This window comes from Physeter macrocephalus, chromosome 10 (genome assembly GCF_002837175.3).
Source record: "Physeter macrocephalus isolate SW-GA chromosome 10, ASM283717v5, whole genome shotgun sequence".
In the NCBI taxonomy this organism is placed as follows: domain Eukaryota; kingdom Metazoa; phylum Chordata; class Mammalia; order Artiodactyla; family Physeteridae; genus Physeter; species Physeter macrocephalus.
The window spans coordinates 44,868,946-44,890,781 of NC_041223.1; the positions used below are offsets into that span (position 1 = coordinate 44,868,946).

Below are 21,836 nucleotides of genomic sequence, written 5' to 3' on the forward strand. Positions count from 1 at the left end.
ACTCTGTGATTAACATAGTTTCAAATACTGAAGGAAATGATGCCAGCCAAAGCAAACAAACACCCCCCCCCCACCAAAAAAAAAAATGAACAACAGAAAACCATGGTAGTGGAAGAATAAAAAAATAAAAACACTAAGCTAGGAGGGCCTAAGCTTGGCTACTGTGTGATTTTGTGTTTCACAGTACATTAAGAAAGTTAAATCAGACATTCCCTCCTATTAGGTTTAAAACTCTAAGCCTTAAATAAATGCATTGTATTGCACTAAAATAACAGAAAAGGAAAAATAATCTCAGTTGAAACATGTGAATGTCCCACTAACTGCCAAGACTTGAGCTACAAAGATAAATTGGATATGTTCCCCATTACAGCTGAATATACAAGTTCTAAAATAAAAGCAACATACTACTTTATCAGATAATGCTACCAATGAAATCTTACTGGTTTTAGAAAGGGGATGGAATTTTAATGAATCAGGGCATCTATTTTTGCTTTATTAGGCATATACAATCATAAATGAAAACAAATGAAACAGACACACTTACATAAATGCAATTGTAAAATAGTATTTTATTATTTTTAATATAGTGCTGTAACATTTCATAATATTGCATACTACTCAAATGTTGGTTTATTTAGTTTGGCAAGAATATCTTCCCCTCATCCCACTTCCCAATTCGAATTTAAGATGCATTATCCTTTTAAAGATCCGTCATATTGGCTCCTAATATGTTACATTTCATAAAACAGTAATGCTATGAACTAAAATGAGTAAAGGTTAACAACAATTACTTTGATTTCACAGTTTCACAAAGCAGCCAGTAGATTGCTGAATTTAGAACAGCAACAAAAATCCACTAAGATTTTCTATTATAATTACTTTTTCCATAATGCTCCTTTTTTTTTTTTAAAGAAGATGTTGGGGGTAGGAGTTTATTAATTAATTTATTTATTTTTGCTGTGTTGGGTCTTCGTTTCTGTGCGAGGGCTTTCTCTAGTTGTGGCAAGCGGGGGCCACTCTTCATCGCGGTGTGTGGGCCTCTCACTATGGCGGCCTCTCTTGTTGCGGAACACAGGCTCCAGACGCGCAGGCTCAGCAGTTGTGGCTCATGGGCCTAGTTGCTTCGCGCCATGTGGGAGCCTCCCAGACCAGGGCTCGAACCCATGTCCCCTGCATTAGCAGGCAGATTCTCAACCACTGCGCCACCAGGGAAGCCCCATAATGCTCCTTCTTGAGAGAAGAAAAAATATGAAGGCAAAGGTAATGCTTTGTCCAACAAAAGTCCTTTATCCAAAAAAATCAACCTTTATCTGCAAACAGATTTTACAATTACCAAATGATATGCTGTTTCTGTGCCAACAGATTTTATCACTTTTTTTTGGTTTTTATTTTTTGCTTTCTTGTTCTAGTGCTACCAGCAAGTGAACAAAATGACACTAAAAATTAAGTTCTAGGAACAATTTTCAAAATAAAACTTAGAGTAAAAAAAACCCCAGGGCATTGAGTCAAGTAGTTACAAATATAAAACAAGTAAGCATAATTGCATAGATTAGCTAGTAAAAATTCAAATTCAGACAAAAATAAAACACAGAATTTAATTAAATAAATGTAAAGGACTCTTTCAAGTATTCTCTTGATTTTTACATTAATGTTGCATGCATTGCCCTTTTACAACATGTTTTCATTTTTTTTTTTTGGCACAGTTTCTCTCGGATTAAAATATAATAAATCTTAGGAAAGCAAGTTGAAAAAGAAAATTTTTCCCACCAGGGTCAGTGAAGATTAATGAAAATACATTTTGGAGCATTTAAAATAGTACATTTGAAAAGAGTAGTCATATTAAAAAAATTTTTAGGAACAAAGTATTTGCTAGTGTTGGTTCAATAAAGTCATCACCACACCAGCTATTACATATTACCCCTTGCATTCAAATCTAATCAAATTAATTACCCAAGGAACAGATCCAATGAATTAAATATAATTTTATATATAAATGCTTAAAATATGGTCAAATTCTATACTTAGAGATATAATGCTTGTTTCACTGGCAAAAATTTAAAAATCCTCCCCTCAAAGGTCATTCTATTATTTCTATTATTTTTCCTTCTGTAAGAACTATTTTGTTTGAAAGACTTAGCTTAGAGATTTATTAATGTGACTACAGGGTCCTCAAAAAAAAAGCAGGCACAGCTGGTTAGTTTATGAATTATGCTGCATTAACAAGTTCAATTGATTAGAAAGAGTGGAACACCCTGTCACCTGATACTTAGACTATCTGCATCACAAAAAAGTGTTTATCTGATAAATTCTCCATCAATTTGGTGATCTTTAATATAACTACCCTGTTCTTTTGAATATACATATACTGAACGTCATAACTTCTACTACAATAAAAAGGGCACAGATACAATCTTCTACTTAACAATATAAAAGAGGTTTGGCAGATGCAGTCAGCATTGTGGACACCATTTAAACCTGTATTCTATAGCTTGTAGGTTTTTAAGTGTCTTGCCAAAAGCTTAGTTTCATGATATTTAATTTACAAAGTGTCATACTATTTAAAAGTACTCCTATATACATTTTCTTCTTGTAACATACCTCTGATTTCCAGCAGAAACATTATAAATGCTATCATAAATGAAATCTTTCTTTACAGAATAGACTATGAATCATATCAAAAATGCTTTTAGTTCCCATCTTAAAACATCAGTAAACTAATTTTTAAACAAGTATTTTAGGTATACAATTGGAAATGTAAATAGCCTGCACATAACTATAATAATGAAAAGACTGATTCAACAGTACCATATCTGCTTAGAAAACCAAGTATAGTACTGTGAGAAAAACACACATATATATGTATCTGTAAATAAATATATATATATAATTTTCTATTGAAACTTTTTTTTTTAAAGTTTCACAGTATGAAGAGGTTTTTGCTGTTAATACATAAACACATACATTATACTGACGAATCTGATACAAATGTAATCTAATACGATGGTTCATTAAGAAGCAGCAGTTTGACCCTCTGAGGATCACCAAAGGGGAAAAAAATCCTAATATAGGGTTCAACCAATTAAAGAATCCTTAGTAATTTTCATGAATATCATCCTTTTGTATCCAAACCATTAAGTGCATTTAATAAAATTTAACACATAACAAGGTGATTTCTTCAGGAGAATTTTGCCATTCAAGTACCTAAGTTCATTATTACACAGAAAGTGAAACTTTTCAATTACTGCTCTGAAAAATCAGAGAAAGGAATAAATACAGTGTTATTTTTGCTATGCAGCACTACTTTAGATTCATGATGGCATCTCTATCATGATGCTCTTTAAAATGAGCAGTGAAAAAATAATAAAACACTATTTCAAAAATGTTAGCATATTTGGTCAAAATATAAAATATACTAATATAATAGCATTTATATGTTAAAAACACAAACATTTAAATGTTGTGTAATCATTTTAATGTGTTCAACATGAAGAACAGCTTCTCTCTTCACAATTGCCACATTTTAATTGATTATCAGTACAATATTTCTTCTGTATTTTATAAGTAACTTTTACAGGTTTTCTGTTGTAATTTTTTTTTTTTTTGCAAAGTATAACCTATAGCACAGTGATTTATAATTTAAGGTAATAGCTATTTTCACATTCTAATTTAGCTTTTTCTCTGTTTCATTCTTCTGAAGCTCTTCTGTTTTGTTTTTGCTTTGAGAGGTAGATTTAGTAAAGAATGGGCATGTCAAACTTACTGCCAAAATGCAATTATCGACAGCTGTACTGCTAATGTGCAGTTTCCAAGAATGCTAGAAAAATTCAGAACCATTATTGTAATACTTTACCAAAGTTTTCCTTTTCAGGCTTAAATTATTAAATAATCTCATAATGTATTTAACTGTTCACAAATAGATACAAAAAAAAGATAAAACAATGAAAGACATATACAGGCACACCAAAATAACAACAAAACTATAATAAAAGTTTGCATATGGATGGAAACTTTTGTTTTGTTTTGCTTTTTAAAAGTGCATTAACGTCTTTCTTTTTTGTTCTACATAAAAACACATAAATATTCCTAACGACATTACAAGAAAGGGGAGATATCTGAAGCTACCCTTTTTAGCCATTAATTTTTCCTCCTACCAAGTTAAAGTTGAAACCCTTCCATTGGTGCTTCCTGCTGCTGAAATACAAACTGTTGTTGGTTTTCATCCACTTGAGGTACAATACTGGAGTCATCATCTTCTACACCAAAGTAATGTTCAATAAGATCAAAAGCCTTTTGGTAAATTTCCTGATTTTCATGGCTTTGCAGAAATTCGATTTTATCCAGGCCTATTAATGCAAAGCATATGTGCAAAAACAAAGTTGTTACTCAAATTTCAACACATATTTAAGTCAAAATAATGAATCAGTAGCATCCATCAGTCCCCTGGCAATTGGATTTTTATTTTTATCTAATTAAAAAGATTAAAATATAATTTTTAAAGGTTACATTACATTTACAGTTATTACAAAATATTGGCTATATTCCCTGTGTTGTATACTACATCCTTGAGCCTATCTTACACCCAATAGTTTGTACCTCCCACTCCCCCACCCCACTGGTAACCACTAGTTTATTCTATAAGAGTCTGCTTCTTTTTTGTTATATTCACTAGTTTGTAGTATTTTTTAGATTCTACATATAAGTGATATCATAACTTTTATCTAATTTTTGCACATACTGATAGCCAACACTTATGCCTTATACTTCAAGAATGAAAGAATGGGGCAATGTGGTATGAAGAATAAGCACAGGCTGGGGAGTAGGAAGATCATAGACTCCACCCTTCTAGTTGTGTGATTTTTCCCAAATAAGTTTGGTTCCTCTGTACTTTAGTTTCTGAATTTTAAAATGACAGTTTTACATTATGTAACTCCACAAGTTGTTTCCAGAGTAACTGTGCTAAATAAAAAGCACAAAAAGGGAAAGCAACAAAATAAAAATAAAAAAACTAAAATACAAGCAAGCTACCACACAAGTTCTCTCACAGAATGAGCTAAAAGGTATCAATAAGGATAAATGAATACTATTTGCAAATCCAATACAGCCTATAAGTGAAACTGGAAAAGTTCACTTCGATAGTATAAGGAGAATCTACAGCGCTCTAGTTTATTGCTTACAAGAAAATAATCTACATATAAGTCTGGGTGATGCTAAAAATCTTTTTCACTTATTACAGATAAACCTCTTCAATTACATGATTGCAGGATATAAGGAATAAGCAAAGTAGTCGTATCTATATACAATCATAGAATAGCCTAAACTCTAGTATAACTTGGGATCAAAATAATGATTGTAGTAAGGAAATATTCTTAAATCAGTGATTGATATCTTTTATTTATATGATGTTTTAACCACTGACATTATATAATTTGAAATAAAGGCAAAGTGATCTCCCAGGCTTGGTTCAAGAATCACAAATAAAAGCTTGGCTCAACCATATAATATAATAGGACTTAAGACAGAAAGTGAATATTTAATGGAAATATATTGAGAGGAAAAAAAACTGACTTAGAATCATGTGTTATCCTAAAATAAATTCCATGTGAGTTAAGTTAAATATTTTAAGACTCCAATCAGAAAAATCTAGCCAATAAATAAAATAATTTTCATCAAATCTCTGTGAGGACAATGACTTTGTAAACTTTGAAGGAATAGAATATTAGGCTGAACCATTTATTAATTATAAAAGAACATGGTTTATCTCATTAAATTAAAAAGGTAAAAAGGATGGGAGAAAAGCTGTATTAAAATAAACTATAAAATAAAATTAATTCAAATTTTTACCAAAAAAAAGACAAGTTGGTAACTGGACAAAGTATAATAAAGATGTAATTGAGATAAGGAAATATACTAACATGTGGAAAATACACACCACTTTCTACATGAAATAAAACAAGAAACACAGAAAAGCAACTTGGTGGTACCATTTTACATTGGCTAAATCAGCAAAATCAACGAAACAAGTAAGAGGCAGTGACACTGCCGAGTAACATGCCTTCAGAAAGCAAAATGAGAAAACATATCAAAAACTTAAAAAGAAGTTTGTGTCCAAGCTCAGCAATAATATTCCTGAAATTTTATCCCCAAATATTAACTCAACAGAAGAAAAATATTAATAAATATTACATTTTTGTATATTATATTTTGTATTATCTGTATATTATTATTTTGTATATTTGTATATTTTAAATAAAAATATTAAAAAATAAGCATCAGAAAGATGTTTATTTTGGCATATGTAAAGTACAAAACGAATTGGAAACAAACTAATGGTCAACTATAAGAGTGTGGCTAAAACCCCACTTAATATGGCTAAAACAGCATGCAACATTCTCTTTTTATAACATTATGTGGCTATTGCAAATCACAGAAAATTATGCAAATCATAGAAATTATGTATTGTTTGGAGAAAATGTAAAATTTCTCCAAAATGTTAAAAGTAGAACACCAAACTATACATGGACTGCAATTATATCAATGTAAACTAATTCTGCATAAGGACAATGTAAAAAGGATGGTAAATAATAAAAAGAAATTGTTAGGATAATAGAATTAAGGGTAACTGTAAAAAAAAGATATCAAAAATATTATACTGCTTTTATACAAAATATTTTTATAGAATTAGAGGGGGAAATGCCTATGGTAGATAATTAAGAATTGACTAACTCTCAACAAAGTGGGTATATAGTGAATGTACCTTAACATAATAAAGGCCATATATGACAAGCCCACAGGTAACATCATACTCAACAGTGGAAAGCTGAAAGCTTTTCCTCGAAGATCAGGAACAAGACAATATTGTCCATTCTCATCACTTTTATTCAACATAGTAATGGAAGTCCTAGCCAGTGCAATTAGGCAATAAAAAGAAATAAAAGTCATTCAATTCAGAAATGAAGAAGTAAAACTGTCACCATTTGCAGATGGCATATTATATACAGAAAATTGTAGACCCCACCAAAAAACTGTTATAACTAATCAATGAATTCAGTAAAGCCACAGGATATAAAATCAATATACAAAGATCTGTTGCATTTCTATACCCTAATAACAAACTATCAGAAAGAGAAATAAGGAAAACAATCCCATTTACAATTCCATCAAAAAGAATAAAATGCCTTGGAATAAACTTCACCAAGGAGGTTCATGAAAGACCTGTACAATGAAAACTATGATGAAACTGAAGAAGACACACATAAACAGAAAGACATTCTGTGCTCATGGATTAGAAGAATTAATACTGTTAAAATGTTCATACTATCCAAAGCAATCTACAGATCCAATACAATCTCCATCAAAATTCCAACGGCATTTTTCACAGAAATATAACAATTAATCTTAAATTTGTATAGAACCACAAAAGAACCCAAATAGCCAAAGAAATCTTGAGAAAGAAGGACACAGCTGGAGGCATCATGCTCCCTGATTTACACACTATATTATAAAACTATAATAACCAAAACAGTATAGTTTTGGCATATAAGCAGATCAGTGGAACAGAATAGAGAGCCCAGAAATAAACCCACACATATATAGTCAATTAATTTATGACAAAGGAGCCAAGAATATGCAATGGGGGAAAAGGACAGTCTTTTCAATAAGTGTTGATGTGAAAATGATAGCTATATGCAAAAGAATGAAACTGGACCACCATCTTACACCATACTCAAAAACTAACTCCAAATGGATTAAAGACTCGAATGTAACACGTGAAACCATAAAACTCCTAGAAGAAAATATAGGCGGTAAGCTCCTCGACATTGGTCTTGGCGATGGTTTTTTGAATTTTGTAGTTGACGCCAAAAGAAAAGACCACAAAAGCAAATATAAACAAGTGGGACCACATCACACTAAAAAACTTCTGCACAGCAAAGGAAAACGTCAACAATATGAAAAGACAACCTATGAAATGAGAGAAAGTATTTGCAAATCATATACCTGGTAGGGGGTTAATATCCAAAATATATAAAGAATTCATACAACTCAATAGCATAAAACCAAACTATCCAATTAAAAAATGGGCAGAAGATCTGAATGGACATTTTTCCAAAGGAGATACACAGATGGCCAACAGGTACATGAAAAGATGCTCAACATCATTAATCATCAGGGAAATGCAAATCAAAACCACAACAAGATATCACCTTACACCTGTTAGAATAACTATTATGAAAAAGACAAGATAACAAGTGTTGGCAAGGATGTGGAGAAAGGGAACCCTTGTGCAGTGTTGGTGGGAATGTAAACTGATGCAACCACTATGGAAAACAGTACAGAGGGCTCCTCAAAAAATTAAAAATATAAGTGTTGTATAATCCAGCAATTCTACTTCTGGGCATTTATCTGAAGAAAATGAAAACACTAACTCAAAAAATATATGAACCCTCATGTTCACTTCAGCATTATTTGCAATAGCCCAGACATGGAAGCAATCTAAGTATCCATCAAAGAATGAATGGATAAGGAAATGTATATGTGTGTATATATATATATATATATATACATATACACACGCACATATATATACATATATATGTGCGTGTGTGTATATATATATATATATATATATATATATATATACACACGCACATATATATACATATATTCATTCCACACACAGTGAAATATTATTCAGCCATAAAAAAGAAGGAAATCTTGCCATTTGCAACAACCTGGATGGAGCCTGAGGGCCTTACAGTCAGTGAAACAAGTCATAGATAAAGACAAATACTGTATAATCTCACTTATATGTAGAATCTAAAAAAACAAACAAATAAACAAAAAACGAGCTCATAGATACAGAGCACAGACAGATTGGCAGTTGCCGAAGGCAGCAGGTGGGGGGTGAATTATATGGGTGAAAGGGGCTGCCAAAAGGCACAAACTTTTAGTTTGTACAAGCTTTGGGGAAGTAATGTACAGCAATGGGGACTATAGTTAATAATACTGTATTGTATGTTTGAAAGCTTCTAAGAGAGTAAATCTGAAGAGTTCTCATTACAAGAAAATAATTTTTAACTATGTTTCATGACATGAACTAAAATTATGCTCATTTTGCAGTATATACAAATATTGAATCACTGTTATATACATGAAACCAATGTAATACATCACTTGTATCTCAATTAAAAAAATTGATAGTAATTATAAATTTTTGACTGCTTACCATATGCTTCTTCAATGAGGGCACAGTATGGATTAATGCCTATTCCATTCTGCTTACATTCTTGTTCTCCAAGACGTAAAATATTTTCAAGTCCATTTAAAGCCACTTGGACTATTTTAGAGTCCATAACAGTCAACAGGTCACAAAGTGGTTTAATGCAGCCTAAGGCTACCAAATACCTTCAGAGTAATTAAAAAAAGAAAAGTGGGGAAAAAACATTTTAAAAGATTTACATAAATATTATTTATAGCAATGACATGAAAATATTCTTTTATTTATAGCAATGACATGAAAATATTCTTTTATTTATAGCAATGACATGAAAATATTCTTCAGCGAAATGCTACATAAACAATTAAGTATTCCTATACAATCTCAAACATCAAAAAAATTTAAATTTTCACTTACATAGGAACCTGAAAATTCTTACTCTCCTAGTTTCATAATTTAACATAATTAGCAATAAATGGTATTACAAATATTACCAAAAAATACATGCAAGCAAATTGGTACTTACATCTGTTTTTGCATAGCATATGAGCACTAAGAATAATGGGCTCAAGGTTTATTTTTGTTTTTGTTTTTTACGGTTAGTTAGCCCATGAAACACATGGAGTCATATGGGGGGTAGGTAGAAATGAAGACGGAGAAGAGACATCTAAATCAAACTTCAGGAAATTTCCCACAAAAGCAATTGTAGTTAATGTTCTAAAACATCTGCTATGTTTCAGAAGCACAGAAGGCTTCTAAGAGCAAAACAGGCCATGTTGTGAATAATTTTAATAAATAATGATCACAAAAACTATTCTACTCATTTCCTAATGCTTTTTTCCTTTTCTAGTTGTTATTAGCTCCTTAAAGTAACTGATTTGTTCACTTGGCAAAAAGTCCACATTAAGCATGTCCTGAAGTCCATATTAAATATGCTCTGAAGCCAGGCTGCATGGCTTCAAGTCCTAATTCCACTCCTTGTTAGTTGTGTGATTTTTGAGTAACTTCTCTGTGCCTCAGTTTCCACATCTTAAGTGGGAATAATAATAGTACCAAACTCAGAAGGTTGCTGTGAGACTACTGCAGGTATTCAGTAAGTTAGTTTCCATTCCCCCACCCCCTGGCTTTTTAAAATGTGCATACCTTCACTGGAGCACTCATTTGCCACATACCATTACTGTGACTGATCAAATATAATTGCTGAATAACTATCTCGCAGAATTATAGAGTTAAAGTAAATAAAATACTTGAAAGTATCTGATGCCCTGCTGATGCTCAATAATTGAAACAACTTAGCACAACAACTGGCACTCAGTAAATATTAGTGATATGAATGCTGAACCTTATCTGAGATCAAAACTTCTTCCCATACATTTAGAGTTAATGAAATCGTGAAAACTGGCTAGAAAAATAATGATCTCAGTTTGGACACTTGATTCATACTAATACATTTTAAGGAATAATATATGGAACAGACACAAAGACGAAAATAAATTGAAAAAAATACAACTGTTTATAGGTGGACAAACAATCTTTGGGCCCCTAAGCAGATAAAAATAACACCAGCATTAAAAAAAATAAAAGTTAGAACAAATGAAAGACCTTGTTTTATTACTGCTTATATTCATGACACAAATGAAATGGAAATAATACTAATTAAATCAAAGAAGAGGAATGGAAAATAAAAAGCAGAGACAGATGTTATCAACATGTAGAGATATGAATCTGAGAAAAGAAGATAACAGTAGAAATGAAGGCAATAATAGACAATGATCTGCCAATAAGTAGATTTCAAAATCCTCTACGTGATTTGTAAAATGGCATAGCAGCCTGACTTCTTGTTTTATAAATTAAGAAATAAATCAAATATGCATTAGAAAATATTTCCTAAATATTCAAGAAACCTAAAAAGTCCTGAGTTTCATGAAGGGATCCTCAGAACAAGAAGATTCTGTAGGAAGTCAGGCTTTTATAGAATTGCAAAGTACAATTTTGCTATCGAGGAAAAAAGAGTGAAAGCAGGGAATTCCCTGGCGATCCAGTGATTAGGATTCTGTGCTTCCACTGCACAGGGCATGGGTTCCATCCCTGGTTGGGGAACTAAGATCCCGAAAGCTACGAGGTGCAGACAAAAAAAAAAAAAAAAGAGTGAAAGCAGAAGATGAAAAGAGATTTAGGAATGGATAATAAAAATTATAATAAATTATAATAATGATAATAGCTAATCTTAGTACAGACCTTAATGTTTAGGCACCATGCTAAAGCACTTTAAATGTACAAATTACATTTAATTGTCAACATACTACCACAAGGTACTATCCATTATTGAATCCATTTAAAAAATGAAGGAAACTGTGGATTAGAGAGACTAAATGACTTTGTAAAGGTCACACATCTTTTATTGAAGGAACAGGATTTGAAAGCAGGCTGACTTCAAAGCCCATATACCTATTATTTATATTGTTAGTAAAAGAAACAAATAAACAATAAAAGGCTAGAATCAAAAAGCTATCCTAAAAAAAAAAAAAGAAGAATTTAGGGAAAAATAAAAGTGAGATACTATCCATAGGTAAAGCTAACAACCAATTAGGAATGTCTATTTCAATTTTATTTTAAATAAGTGGATATTTAAATTTCTTAGCCATTTTATAAAGTTACATGCATGTGATTTTAATGGCCTAAAAAATACTTAATGCCCATGATAGTATATTTTTCAAATTAACACAGGCTTCTTCTTCAGATTTTTTTAACCTCTGATTTTTCATAAATAGTCTGCCAAGGAGAATGATGTTAATTATACTTTACATGAAAAAAATAAACCACTGTGAATGAATAACTGATATAACAAATGCTGTCATTTCATATTAGAAATGCTTATGAAACTAACTTAGAAATAATGTTTTAGTTTCATCAACAAATAAAAAATATGTATTATTTGAAATTTTGTCCTATTTACATTTATAAAACAGTTTAAAAAATCTGTTTCACACCTTATCTGTTCTGGAGTGCCTCCTGATGTCGCATTAGTTATCGCCCAAGCTGCTTCTTTCCTGGTGCGAAACTCTGCTTTCTGAAGAATCTCAATTAATACAGGAAAAATATTTGCATCTATAACAGCCTGAGGAGAAAAAAATAATCATAATCAATGCAAATACTATTTTTAAAATATTAAGAAGTAGACGAATTTTGAAACTTGTTGGCTTTAAAATGTCAGACTTTTTGGAAACACCTTTGGAAATATTTTATTTCCAATCTTCCAACAAACTTTCACATACTTTCTTTTTAAGACTGGAGAATATATTAGCAGAATATAAATTTTTTTTTTTTTTTTTTTTTTCCTGCGGTACGCGGGCCTCTCTCTGTTGTGGCGTCTCCCGTTGCAGAGCACAGGCTCCGGACGCGCAGGCTCAGCGGCCATGGCTCATGGGCCTAGCCGCTCAGCTGCATGTGGGATCTTCCCGGACGGGGGCACGAACCCGTGTCCCCTGCATCAGCAGGTGGTCTCTCAACCACTGCACCATCAGGGAAGTCCCAGAATATAAATTTTAAAGATGATAAAGCACCAGCATATGATTGATCAAAATGCATTAGTAATCACTGACTCAAGGAGCTTGATGGGACACTAATAAATCATTGTTTAACAGCTTTGAGAGGAAGATCATTGCCTAACTTATATTTAAGCCTAATGAAATTCAATCCCTTTTTAAAGACTAAATGTTATGTGTCAGGCACTGTACTAGAATGCCTACTACAAGTAAATGTTATTATTTTAAAGGAGGAAAGTCCAGTTGTTTAAAACACTTTTCAAGAATCTTTTAAGAAACTTTTTTTAGTAACTCACTAAAAAAAAAATCACCGATAAAATGCTGACTCTCGTCCAAAATGACTCCTGAGATCTTCCTGTTTTTTCAGATCTGAAAGGTATTTACCTGAATCTGAGCTCTATTTCCAGCAGTGATGTTTGAAACAGTCCAGCAGGCTTCTTTTCTGATTGACTCCTTTGAGCTACTCAATAAGTGTAAGAGACAGGGTAATGCAGAGCAATTCAAAATTACCTAAAAGAAACAACAACAACAAAAATGGAAATAGAAAGTTTTATTGGAGAAAAACTACACAAAAATATACTAATTATTTGGTACAGATGAACCGGTTTGCAGGGCAGAAATAGAGACACAGATGTAGAGAACAAACGTATGGACACCAAGGGGGGAAAGCGGGGGGTGGTAGTGGTGGTGGGATGAACTGGGAGATTGGGATTGACATAGATACACTAATATGTATAAAATAGATAACTAATAAGAACCTGCTGTATAAAAAATAAAATAAAATTCAAAACTTCAAAAAAAATACTATTTAGAAACACAAAAATCATTCTGCATTAAAAATCATTAACTGCATTGAAAAAAAAGCAATTCCTCTCAAAGAAGAACTTAAGCACTTGCTGTCTTCTACCCTCCCAATTTGCCAAAAGTTGTTCAATGTTGGTGTAGTGAAGTGCCCTGTTCTCAATCCACTCATCTGCAAATAAAAGCAGCGTATTCAGAGGTGTGTCCTTCAAGTTTACAAATGCATTCAGAGTTCGACTGATACAACTACTTGAAGAGAGGTTTAGTGATTGGTCAGCAACCATCCTCTAAGTTTTGCCAAATGAAAAAAATATACAGGGAAAAATATATCTATCTAATCAACATATCTCAAACAGTCTGAAAGTATCTAATTCCGTAACTGTTATGAAACCTTAATGTGTATAAGTCTGTTTGTTTCATTAAAATTTTTACTGTTCCATTTTCCATTTTCCTTTTCTAAGTAAGTATAGTCTGCTTTGTCTCTTTACATTCTTTATTCCATGGCAAGATTAATTATGTTCCATTTTCACAGTACCCACAATGATTTACATTAAGTTTACTTGGTGAAAAACATATGAAGCAGTGCACCGAAATTCTGCTGAAAACAGTGTATATTTAGAAGTGCATTTTATTTTAAAGAGCTATTTTAAATTAATAACTATCAATTTCTAAAGATCTACTGTTTGATAACTAAGGTAAGTATCTAAATATGACTTTAAAATATGAAAACTGAAAGAGTGTAGATTAGAATAAAAAGTTTACTTTATGATGGCAAAGGAGAATTTAATGTTTCAGAGTTTAAGCTTCTGTCTTCAAGAAAGACCACCCCACATCTGAAGTCAATCTGACAACACACCTTTTTTTTTGACACCTCACCATCCTCCAAGACAGGCAGACAAAGACACACACACACACACACACACACACACACACAGTTAGTTACCAATCTGGAAATGTTTCCTTGCTATCCTTCTTTCCATTCTCATAATCAGTCTTCAATTTACTATAAAAGGCCCTTCCATTTCCAACCCCACTTTTAACCTATTTATAATCAATCACCATCTCACTAGCAGTTTCTTTAGCAGTCAAGTTTAACGCTTCTTAAACATAACTCACACGTCTGTCTCTGTACCTATGGTCACATGAATTTCTTCTAGTCTGCTGAAATTCTTCTCCACTTTTAAGATTTAGCTTTAGTTCCAACTCCTTTATGGAATCTACAAAGATTTCTCAGCACACTGATCTCTTTTTAAAATTTTTATACTATTTACTGACAAATCAGTTCTCAGCAAACATACTACCTCAGGTAATTTGCTTTGTTTCAATATATATTTTCTCCTCGATTGAACTGTAAACCCCTCAAGAGCCGAACTCCTATCTTGTACTTCTTTACATCGATATAGGTATAGGATAGTGCTTTCAGATAGAGGTATCTGAGATGGATTGCTTACTATCAAAAATATGCTTACTGTCACACTGTAGATGCCTGCATAATTATGGTAATGCTAACATCTTGATTAATATGTAATCAAGTGGTATGAAACATGATAAACTTCTTAAAGTTCATTATGTCACCAGTTCATCACATTAAAGTCTGAACTCACCTGTGTTTGTATATCATCACCAGTCACAATATTACCAACTGCTCTTAATGCAGGTGATACAACTTTATAATCATTGTGCCTAAAAGTAATAAAAATATGAACTTACATACTATACTAAAATTTACAGAAAATTTGCAAAAATTGTACAGAAAATTCTTGCATACTCTCTACCCAAAGATCCCATTCAAGTTTCACTAATTATCTCAGTAATATTCCTATAACAAAGAATCTAACCCAGAATCATGTGTTGCACCCATGTCTCTCTAGCCTCTTTCAACTCAAAACAGTTCCTTAGTTTCCTCTTTGACAATCACAAGCTAGTTATTTGGGGGTTTTTTTGTTCAGTGATTAAGACCAAGTTATATGCTTTTGGCTGAGATGTCACAAATGCTATATAGTCTTTTCATTACATACTATTGGATGGCATATGGTATCTATTTTGTCCATTATAGTGGCACTGGCCTCTGGTCACTTAAGATGGTGTCTCCCAGATTTCTTCACTTTAACATTACCGTTTTTCCCTTTATAATTGTTTTGTGAAGAAATACTACTTTTAGACTATGTAAAATCCCATTCCTTAACCTACTTTCACCATGAGTTTTAGCATATCTTGATATTTATTGTCTGAATTATTAATAATTATTAGTATTGTTGCCCAAGATGATTTTCTAATACTATCACTTCAACTATGTGTCTTTTCTATCTATTGATCTATCTACTTATTTTAGTGTGGACTCATGGATTCCTATTTTATTCAATAAGTTATGTTACTACAATTTATTTCAATGCTCAAATCATCCCAGGTTTAAGCAGTAGGAGTCCCTTCAAGTGGACTTCTGTATCCTTTTGACATTTCTCTATTCTTTGAGCAATAGAGAGGCTGCTCTATTTTTTGAACCAAAAAATAAGATTCATCTTATTTTTTTCTCAGTCCCAGCCCTGGAATTAGTCATTTCTTCAAGAACCTGTTAACTCTACGTGGTGGAGAATAGTGTTTAAAAACCAAGATTTATGCATTTGGTGTGCTCATCTTGTTAGTACAGATGTGTCACTGCTCTCAGGCCCCTAAGAGGACACATAACATACATACACATATATTTACATACACATTTTTTTCTGTATCTATCTCTTTATGATGAAAGCCATGAGTTCACATTGATACCTCAACTTCAGATCTAATACCACAAGATTATTCTGTATTTTCTCCTTTTCATATGTATATCTCCATTTTCTAAGAATAAGAAGCTGGCTTCTATTAGTATAATCTCTCTATATATGACCAGTCTTCTGATCCAGCTAAGCTGCTATCCTATCCCGCAGTGTGTTGGCTCCAACCCCTGCTCCAGCCTGCTTATCTGCTCTGCTCTAGTGGGTGCCATCCTTAACCTGGGTCCTGATCTGACCCCCTTGTTGGATCTGCCTTCCCATCCTCCTCAGATGCTGTCCTCAAGCTAGGGCTACAACCCCTTATCGAACCTCTCCTTTTCTACTATCTACCTTGTTTGGGCCTAATGGTTTTCTGACAAAAGAAGAAAGGATGAAAGATAATACACTTTTTTAAAAGAAGAGGATGAGGAAACTACAATATCTTTCTAAAACAAGTTTTCTTACAAGTTTTTAACTTCTTTGTAAAGCAAATCTGTTATTTTTAAAGAAGGTAGCAATAATAGCCCAGCAAAGAGAAACATGATTTTTAATACAAGTGAAATACTAAATGTTTTTCACTGCACGGACTTATACACAAATTAATTACTGTAATGAACAGTTAACTAGATTATTGGTTCTGTGAGAGCAGGAACTGTATTCCATACACCATTAATACATTGCACAACACTAGCAGGTAATAGGCATTCCATAAATACTTGTTGAATTAAGTCCCACCCATTCCTGAAGAGATTAAAACTAGTAAAATTCATTAACAAACTGATTAGTTCCAAATAGAGAATATAAGAACTAAGTTTAAGGGTCAAATTCTCAGTATTATAGCTATTCTGCAGAGTGGACTTGGTAGCTTTTCAATCCTTCCTGAAGATAGTGATTCTTGAGATGTTTAGAAGGCCATTACTCTAATTGCTAAACTTAAAACACCATCATACACTTATTAACCATAAATTATAGTTACATCAAAAGTTCCACCAATCTTCGACAGACTCCAGAATCAATGACAGCTTGAATTTTATCATTGGATCCATCGGAGAGATAAGAAAGGGCCCAACACACATCTGCTAATACATCTGGGTCACTGCTAAACAACAATCGTGACAGGACATTTAAGCAAGGTGAAACCTGGAAGGGAAGAAAGTCAGTATTTAAAATTTTTCTCTATCTAAAACAAAGTTTCTTTAGCAAAATCATTTCTACTCTGTTTAAAATGAAAAATTAATGCTACAAAAATACCAGAGAAATTAAGACATTCTATTGTTTTAAAATTATGATCATGAAAACTATATATAAATATGAAACTGATTATGATTCCTATTTATTTTATTTGAATAAGATATGTGGTAATTTAAAGCTCTTAAAAATAATTAAATATGTATTTGGGATGCCCTATGACCAAATCATACACACACACCCTCAATGATTTAAAAAACAATAAAGTCCTACAGAGTTCTAGTTTTAATAAAGTAAAATAAAAACATTTCTGTTTCTGGCTTCTCAGAAACAAGGAAAAGAAGAAATAGCAATACAAATCTCATCTTTGAGGAGTCCAGTAGACATTTATACCTGACCACAACTGGTGAACTACAGAAACTGAACTTTGGGGTATCAAGCATAGAGGAGGTTGAAATTAAACACTGGATTGGAAACTCTAGAGATTAAGTAAAAGTTACATACTGATTGAATTGAAAACTTCCAGCCCTCTTGCAATTCCCAGCTCCCAGATCTCCAGTGGTATTACCTAGTCAACCCAATCTACCCACCTTCCAATAGGAGAGTGGAAAATCTGTCTCTAGAGAAACAAAACGGTTTTAGAAAACATAGTGAAATTTTGAGTTCCTCAGAGAAAATATGGTTTTGCTGCCCAATTATTCTACAATGAAGCCCATAAGATAACAAGCCTGTACACCCATCTTCCAATCAGCTTTCTAGTGCCTGCCTCCTGAGTATTTCCAGCGTGTCAAGGATCACCAGATATATGAGGAGAGCCTCCAGTAGGAAAGAGATCAAGACAAACAAACCATAAACAAAACAAAAATGTAGAGGGACATCAGAAAAAAGAAAACTTCAAAAATTATAAATCCAGGGCTTCCCTGGTGGCGCAGTGGTTGCGCGTCCGCCTGCCGATGCAGGGGAACCGGGTTCGCGCCCCGGTCTGGGAGGATCCCACATGCCGCGGAGCGGCTGAGCCCGTGAGCCATGGCCGCTGAGCCTGCGCGTCCGGAGCCTGTGCTCCGCAACGGGAGAGGCCACAGCAGAGGAAGGCCCGCATACCACAAAAAAAAAAAAAAAAAAAAAATTATAAATCCACAGATAAAGAAAATTTGCTGAAACCATAAAAGAACAAAATTCTACATAAAGATGAGCAATCAAAGAACAAACAAAATTATTGTTGAGAATATAAAATATGACTGTGGAAATAAAATTTCAAAAAAATGTGAATGATAAAGGAATCTCTCTCTTAGAAAATCACAGAAAATTTACTTAATAAAAGTCTTAAGCCCTATTAATGTGATATTACACTGTAAGTTTGGAATACGTAAGTAAACAAAAATGACCAAGATTCCTAACTCTAAAGAGTTTACGCTTTAGAGGAAGATTTTTTTTAAGTTAATATAAATAATAAACACATATTATGTTAAAAGGTGTTAAGAAAAAATGAGAGTAAAATGTAGGGGTCCGTGGCTGGGGGATAGTGATAGATTACACTAAATACAGTAGTTAGGGTAGAGCTCATGGAACAGGTAACTTCTAAGCAAAGACTTAAAGATGAGGGAATTAGTCAGGTAGATATTAAGCAGTGTCGTAGGGCAGTGGCTCTCAAAGTGTGGTCCATGGACCCCCTTGAAAACTTTAGGGGGTCTTTAATGCCAAAACTATCTTCAAAATTATACTAACACATAATTGGCCTTTTTCATTTTGTTGACATTTGCATGAAAAGTATAGAAGAAATGGTGGGTGTCATACAGAGTGAAGTAAGTCAGAAAAACAAATACTGTATGCTAACACATATATATGGAATCTAAAAAAAAAAAAATCGTTCTGATGAACCTAGGGGCAGGACAGGAATAAACATGCAGACGTAGAGAATGGACTTGAGGACACAGGGAGGGGGAAGGGTAAGCTGGGACGAAGTGAAAAAGTAGCACTGACATATATACACTACCAAATGTAAAATAGCTAGTGGGAAGCAGCTGCATAGCACAGGGAGATCAGCTAGGTGCTTTGTGACCACCTAGAGGGGTGGGATAGGGAAGGTGGGAGGGAGGCACAAGAAAGAGGGGATATGGGGATATATCTATACATATAACTGATTCACTTTGTTATACAGCAGAAACTAACACAACATTGTAAAGCAATTATACTCCAATAAAGACGTTAAAAAAAGAAAAAAGAAACGGTGGGTGAAACTATCAGCACATTTGCACAAATCAAATCAGTGATACCAAAATGTACCACACATCTTTGTATTCTTCATGTCCACACACTTGTAGTTAAAAGTGGGGAGGAAGAATAACCTTGAAGAAGCAGTAAAAATTACTAATTTTATTAAATCTCAACACTTGAATACATGTCTTCTGAATATACTGTGAGATAAAATGGGAAATACACATAGAGCACTTATGCATATCAAAAAAGTAAGATGGTGATCCCCAGGAAAAACACTCATTTGAGTTACAAGCTGAATTAGCTATTTTTTCCCATGGGAATACCATTTCTACTTAAAAGACTGTTAATCGTTATTCAGTCTTAGATATTTGGCAGACATTTTTTTTTGGAAAATAAAGTGAGCCCTTCCATTGTATATCTTTTGATTTTATGTATATGCAAATATTGTCTAGTCAATAAAAAAAATAATTACTAAAAAAAGAGTAAAGTCCCTTTAATCTCTAAAAATCTATAATAAGGAGACTTAAAAGTTTATGTACACAGATTCCTTAATTTGTGTATTTTACAAATACCTTACTAAAGTTTGGAGGAGGATTTTTGCCTCTACATAAATTTGAGAGGGCCCATACTGCATTTCTGGTTGTTGTAAGTCTGTTTGAATTTGTTAATAACCTGCCAAGAAAAAGAAAAAAGGAATTGTCACATCACATTCATTTTTCCTCTTTAGCTATTTTCTACTATCATAACATAAAAGTTCTTAATATATTTTATAAGGAATTCAAACTGACCTGGTAAAATAGGAAAAGGGATTTTAAAAAATTCATTATATTTCCAGAAACAAAAATAAACATATCACAGCTCTATTTTGAAATTTTAAAAAATATGACCTGAATGGATTCTTATAAGACAGAAAACATGTTCAAAATAAAGAGTGCCATGGTAAACTGACTTATTAATTTCTATATATTTTTAAAAGAGTATATTATTAATTTTTTTAACCGTGAAAATAATACACTATACAAATTCATGAAGTAAGGACTACAGAGTGAAACTGAATGAAGATCAGCTGTTGAGAAGAGATAGTTTGTTTTCTTTTGTTTTGTTTTAAACAGATTGCCTATCTTAGTATTTTCATCTGCAATCCGCTATCAACCTGCTAGAAGTACAGAGAACCTAGCTTTAAAAAAAATTCTGTTCTGGAGTGACTTCAGCAAAAATGGTAGAGAAGGGAACTCTGGGGGCCTATCCTTCCCCAAAACACCAAAAAAATTTTGCAAACTCTGTCAGAATCAACTTTATCAGAACTCTCCAAGAAAGTAAAAGTTCACAATAAGCAAGTAAACTTTTAATCAGGAAGAGGCTGAAATGTGGTAGGAGAGCTTTCTGGCAATATAACTTGCCTTTGCCCAATCCCCTCCCCAGCCTGGAAGCAGGCTTGAAGACAAAAGCTGGAGTTCCCACTGTGAGTTCCGGTTCCAAAAGGGGCTATGGAGACTTTGTTTCCAAGGAATTGTGTTTCTCTGTTTTGACCTGTCTGGGTACTCCCTGAAGGACCAATGAAGGGCTTGCCTTTGTTTTGCCTAACTGGGAACTTGCTCATTAAGATCAATATCTGATTTGTCATCAAAAACCATGGAGGACAGAGGGCAATAATATATTTAAAGGGCTGAAAGAAAACTGTCAAAGAAGAATTCTATATCCAGCAAAATTACACTTCAAAAATGAAGGAACAACAAAAGCTGAGGAAATTCCATCACTAGTAGATCTGCTTTATAAGAGTAACTATAATAACTAAAATGTCCTGAAATAAAAGGACAATAAATAATGACTCAAGACCATATGAAGAAATAACACCACTAAAAATAACTACACAGGTAAATGTAAAAGGCAGTATTGTTTTATTTTTGGTTTATAATTTCTCTTTTTTCTATGATTTAAAAGATATATACATAGAGCAATAATTACAAATCTATGTTAACAGGCACACAATGTTTAATAATGTAATTTGTGACAACAGTAACTTATTGTAGGACAGAGACGTAAAGGAACAGAGTTTTTGTATAATATTGAGACTAAACTGGTATAAATTCAAAGTTGTTGTAAGTTTAAGATGTTAGTTTG

The 21,836-nt window shown here is 32.8% G+C and overlaps 1 protein-coding gene across 3 annotated transcripts in view; it reads right to left on the reverse strand.

The window, feature by feature from the left end:
• Positions 1 to 594: 594 nt before the first annotated feature.
• KPNA5 (karyopherin subunit alpha 5) overlaps positions 595 to 21,836 on the reverse strand; it is a 44,017-nt gene continuing 22,775 nt past the window's right edge. For 2 of the 3 annotated variants that reach the window (XM_007119769.4, XM_028494518.2), the window contains exons 8-14: positions 20,288 to 20,387; positions 17,287 to 17,450; positions 15,165 to 15,243; positions 13,144 to 13,269; positions 12,205 to 12,332; positions 9,224 to 9,402; positions 3,631 to 4,343 (exon numbers count right to left, since the gene is read on the reverse strand). In XM_007119769.4, coding sequence (XP_007119831.1) covers positions 4,156 to 4,343; positions 9,224 to 9,402; positions 12,205 to 12,332; positions 13,144 to 13,269; positions 15,165 to 15,243; positions 17,287 to 17,450; positions 20,288 to 20,387 — 964 coding nt within the window. In that variant the 3' untranslated portion in view covers positions 3,631 to 4,155. Of the gene's footprint in view, positions 1,231 to 3,630; positions 4,344 to 9,223; positions 9,403 to 12,204; positions 12,333 to 13,143; positions 13,270 to 15,164; positions 15,244 to 17,286; positions 17,451 to 20,287; positions 20,388 to 21,836 lie in introns of those variants that run through there. The other variant, XM_007119770.3, reaches the window with a different exon arrangement.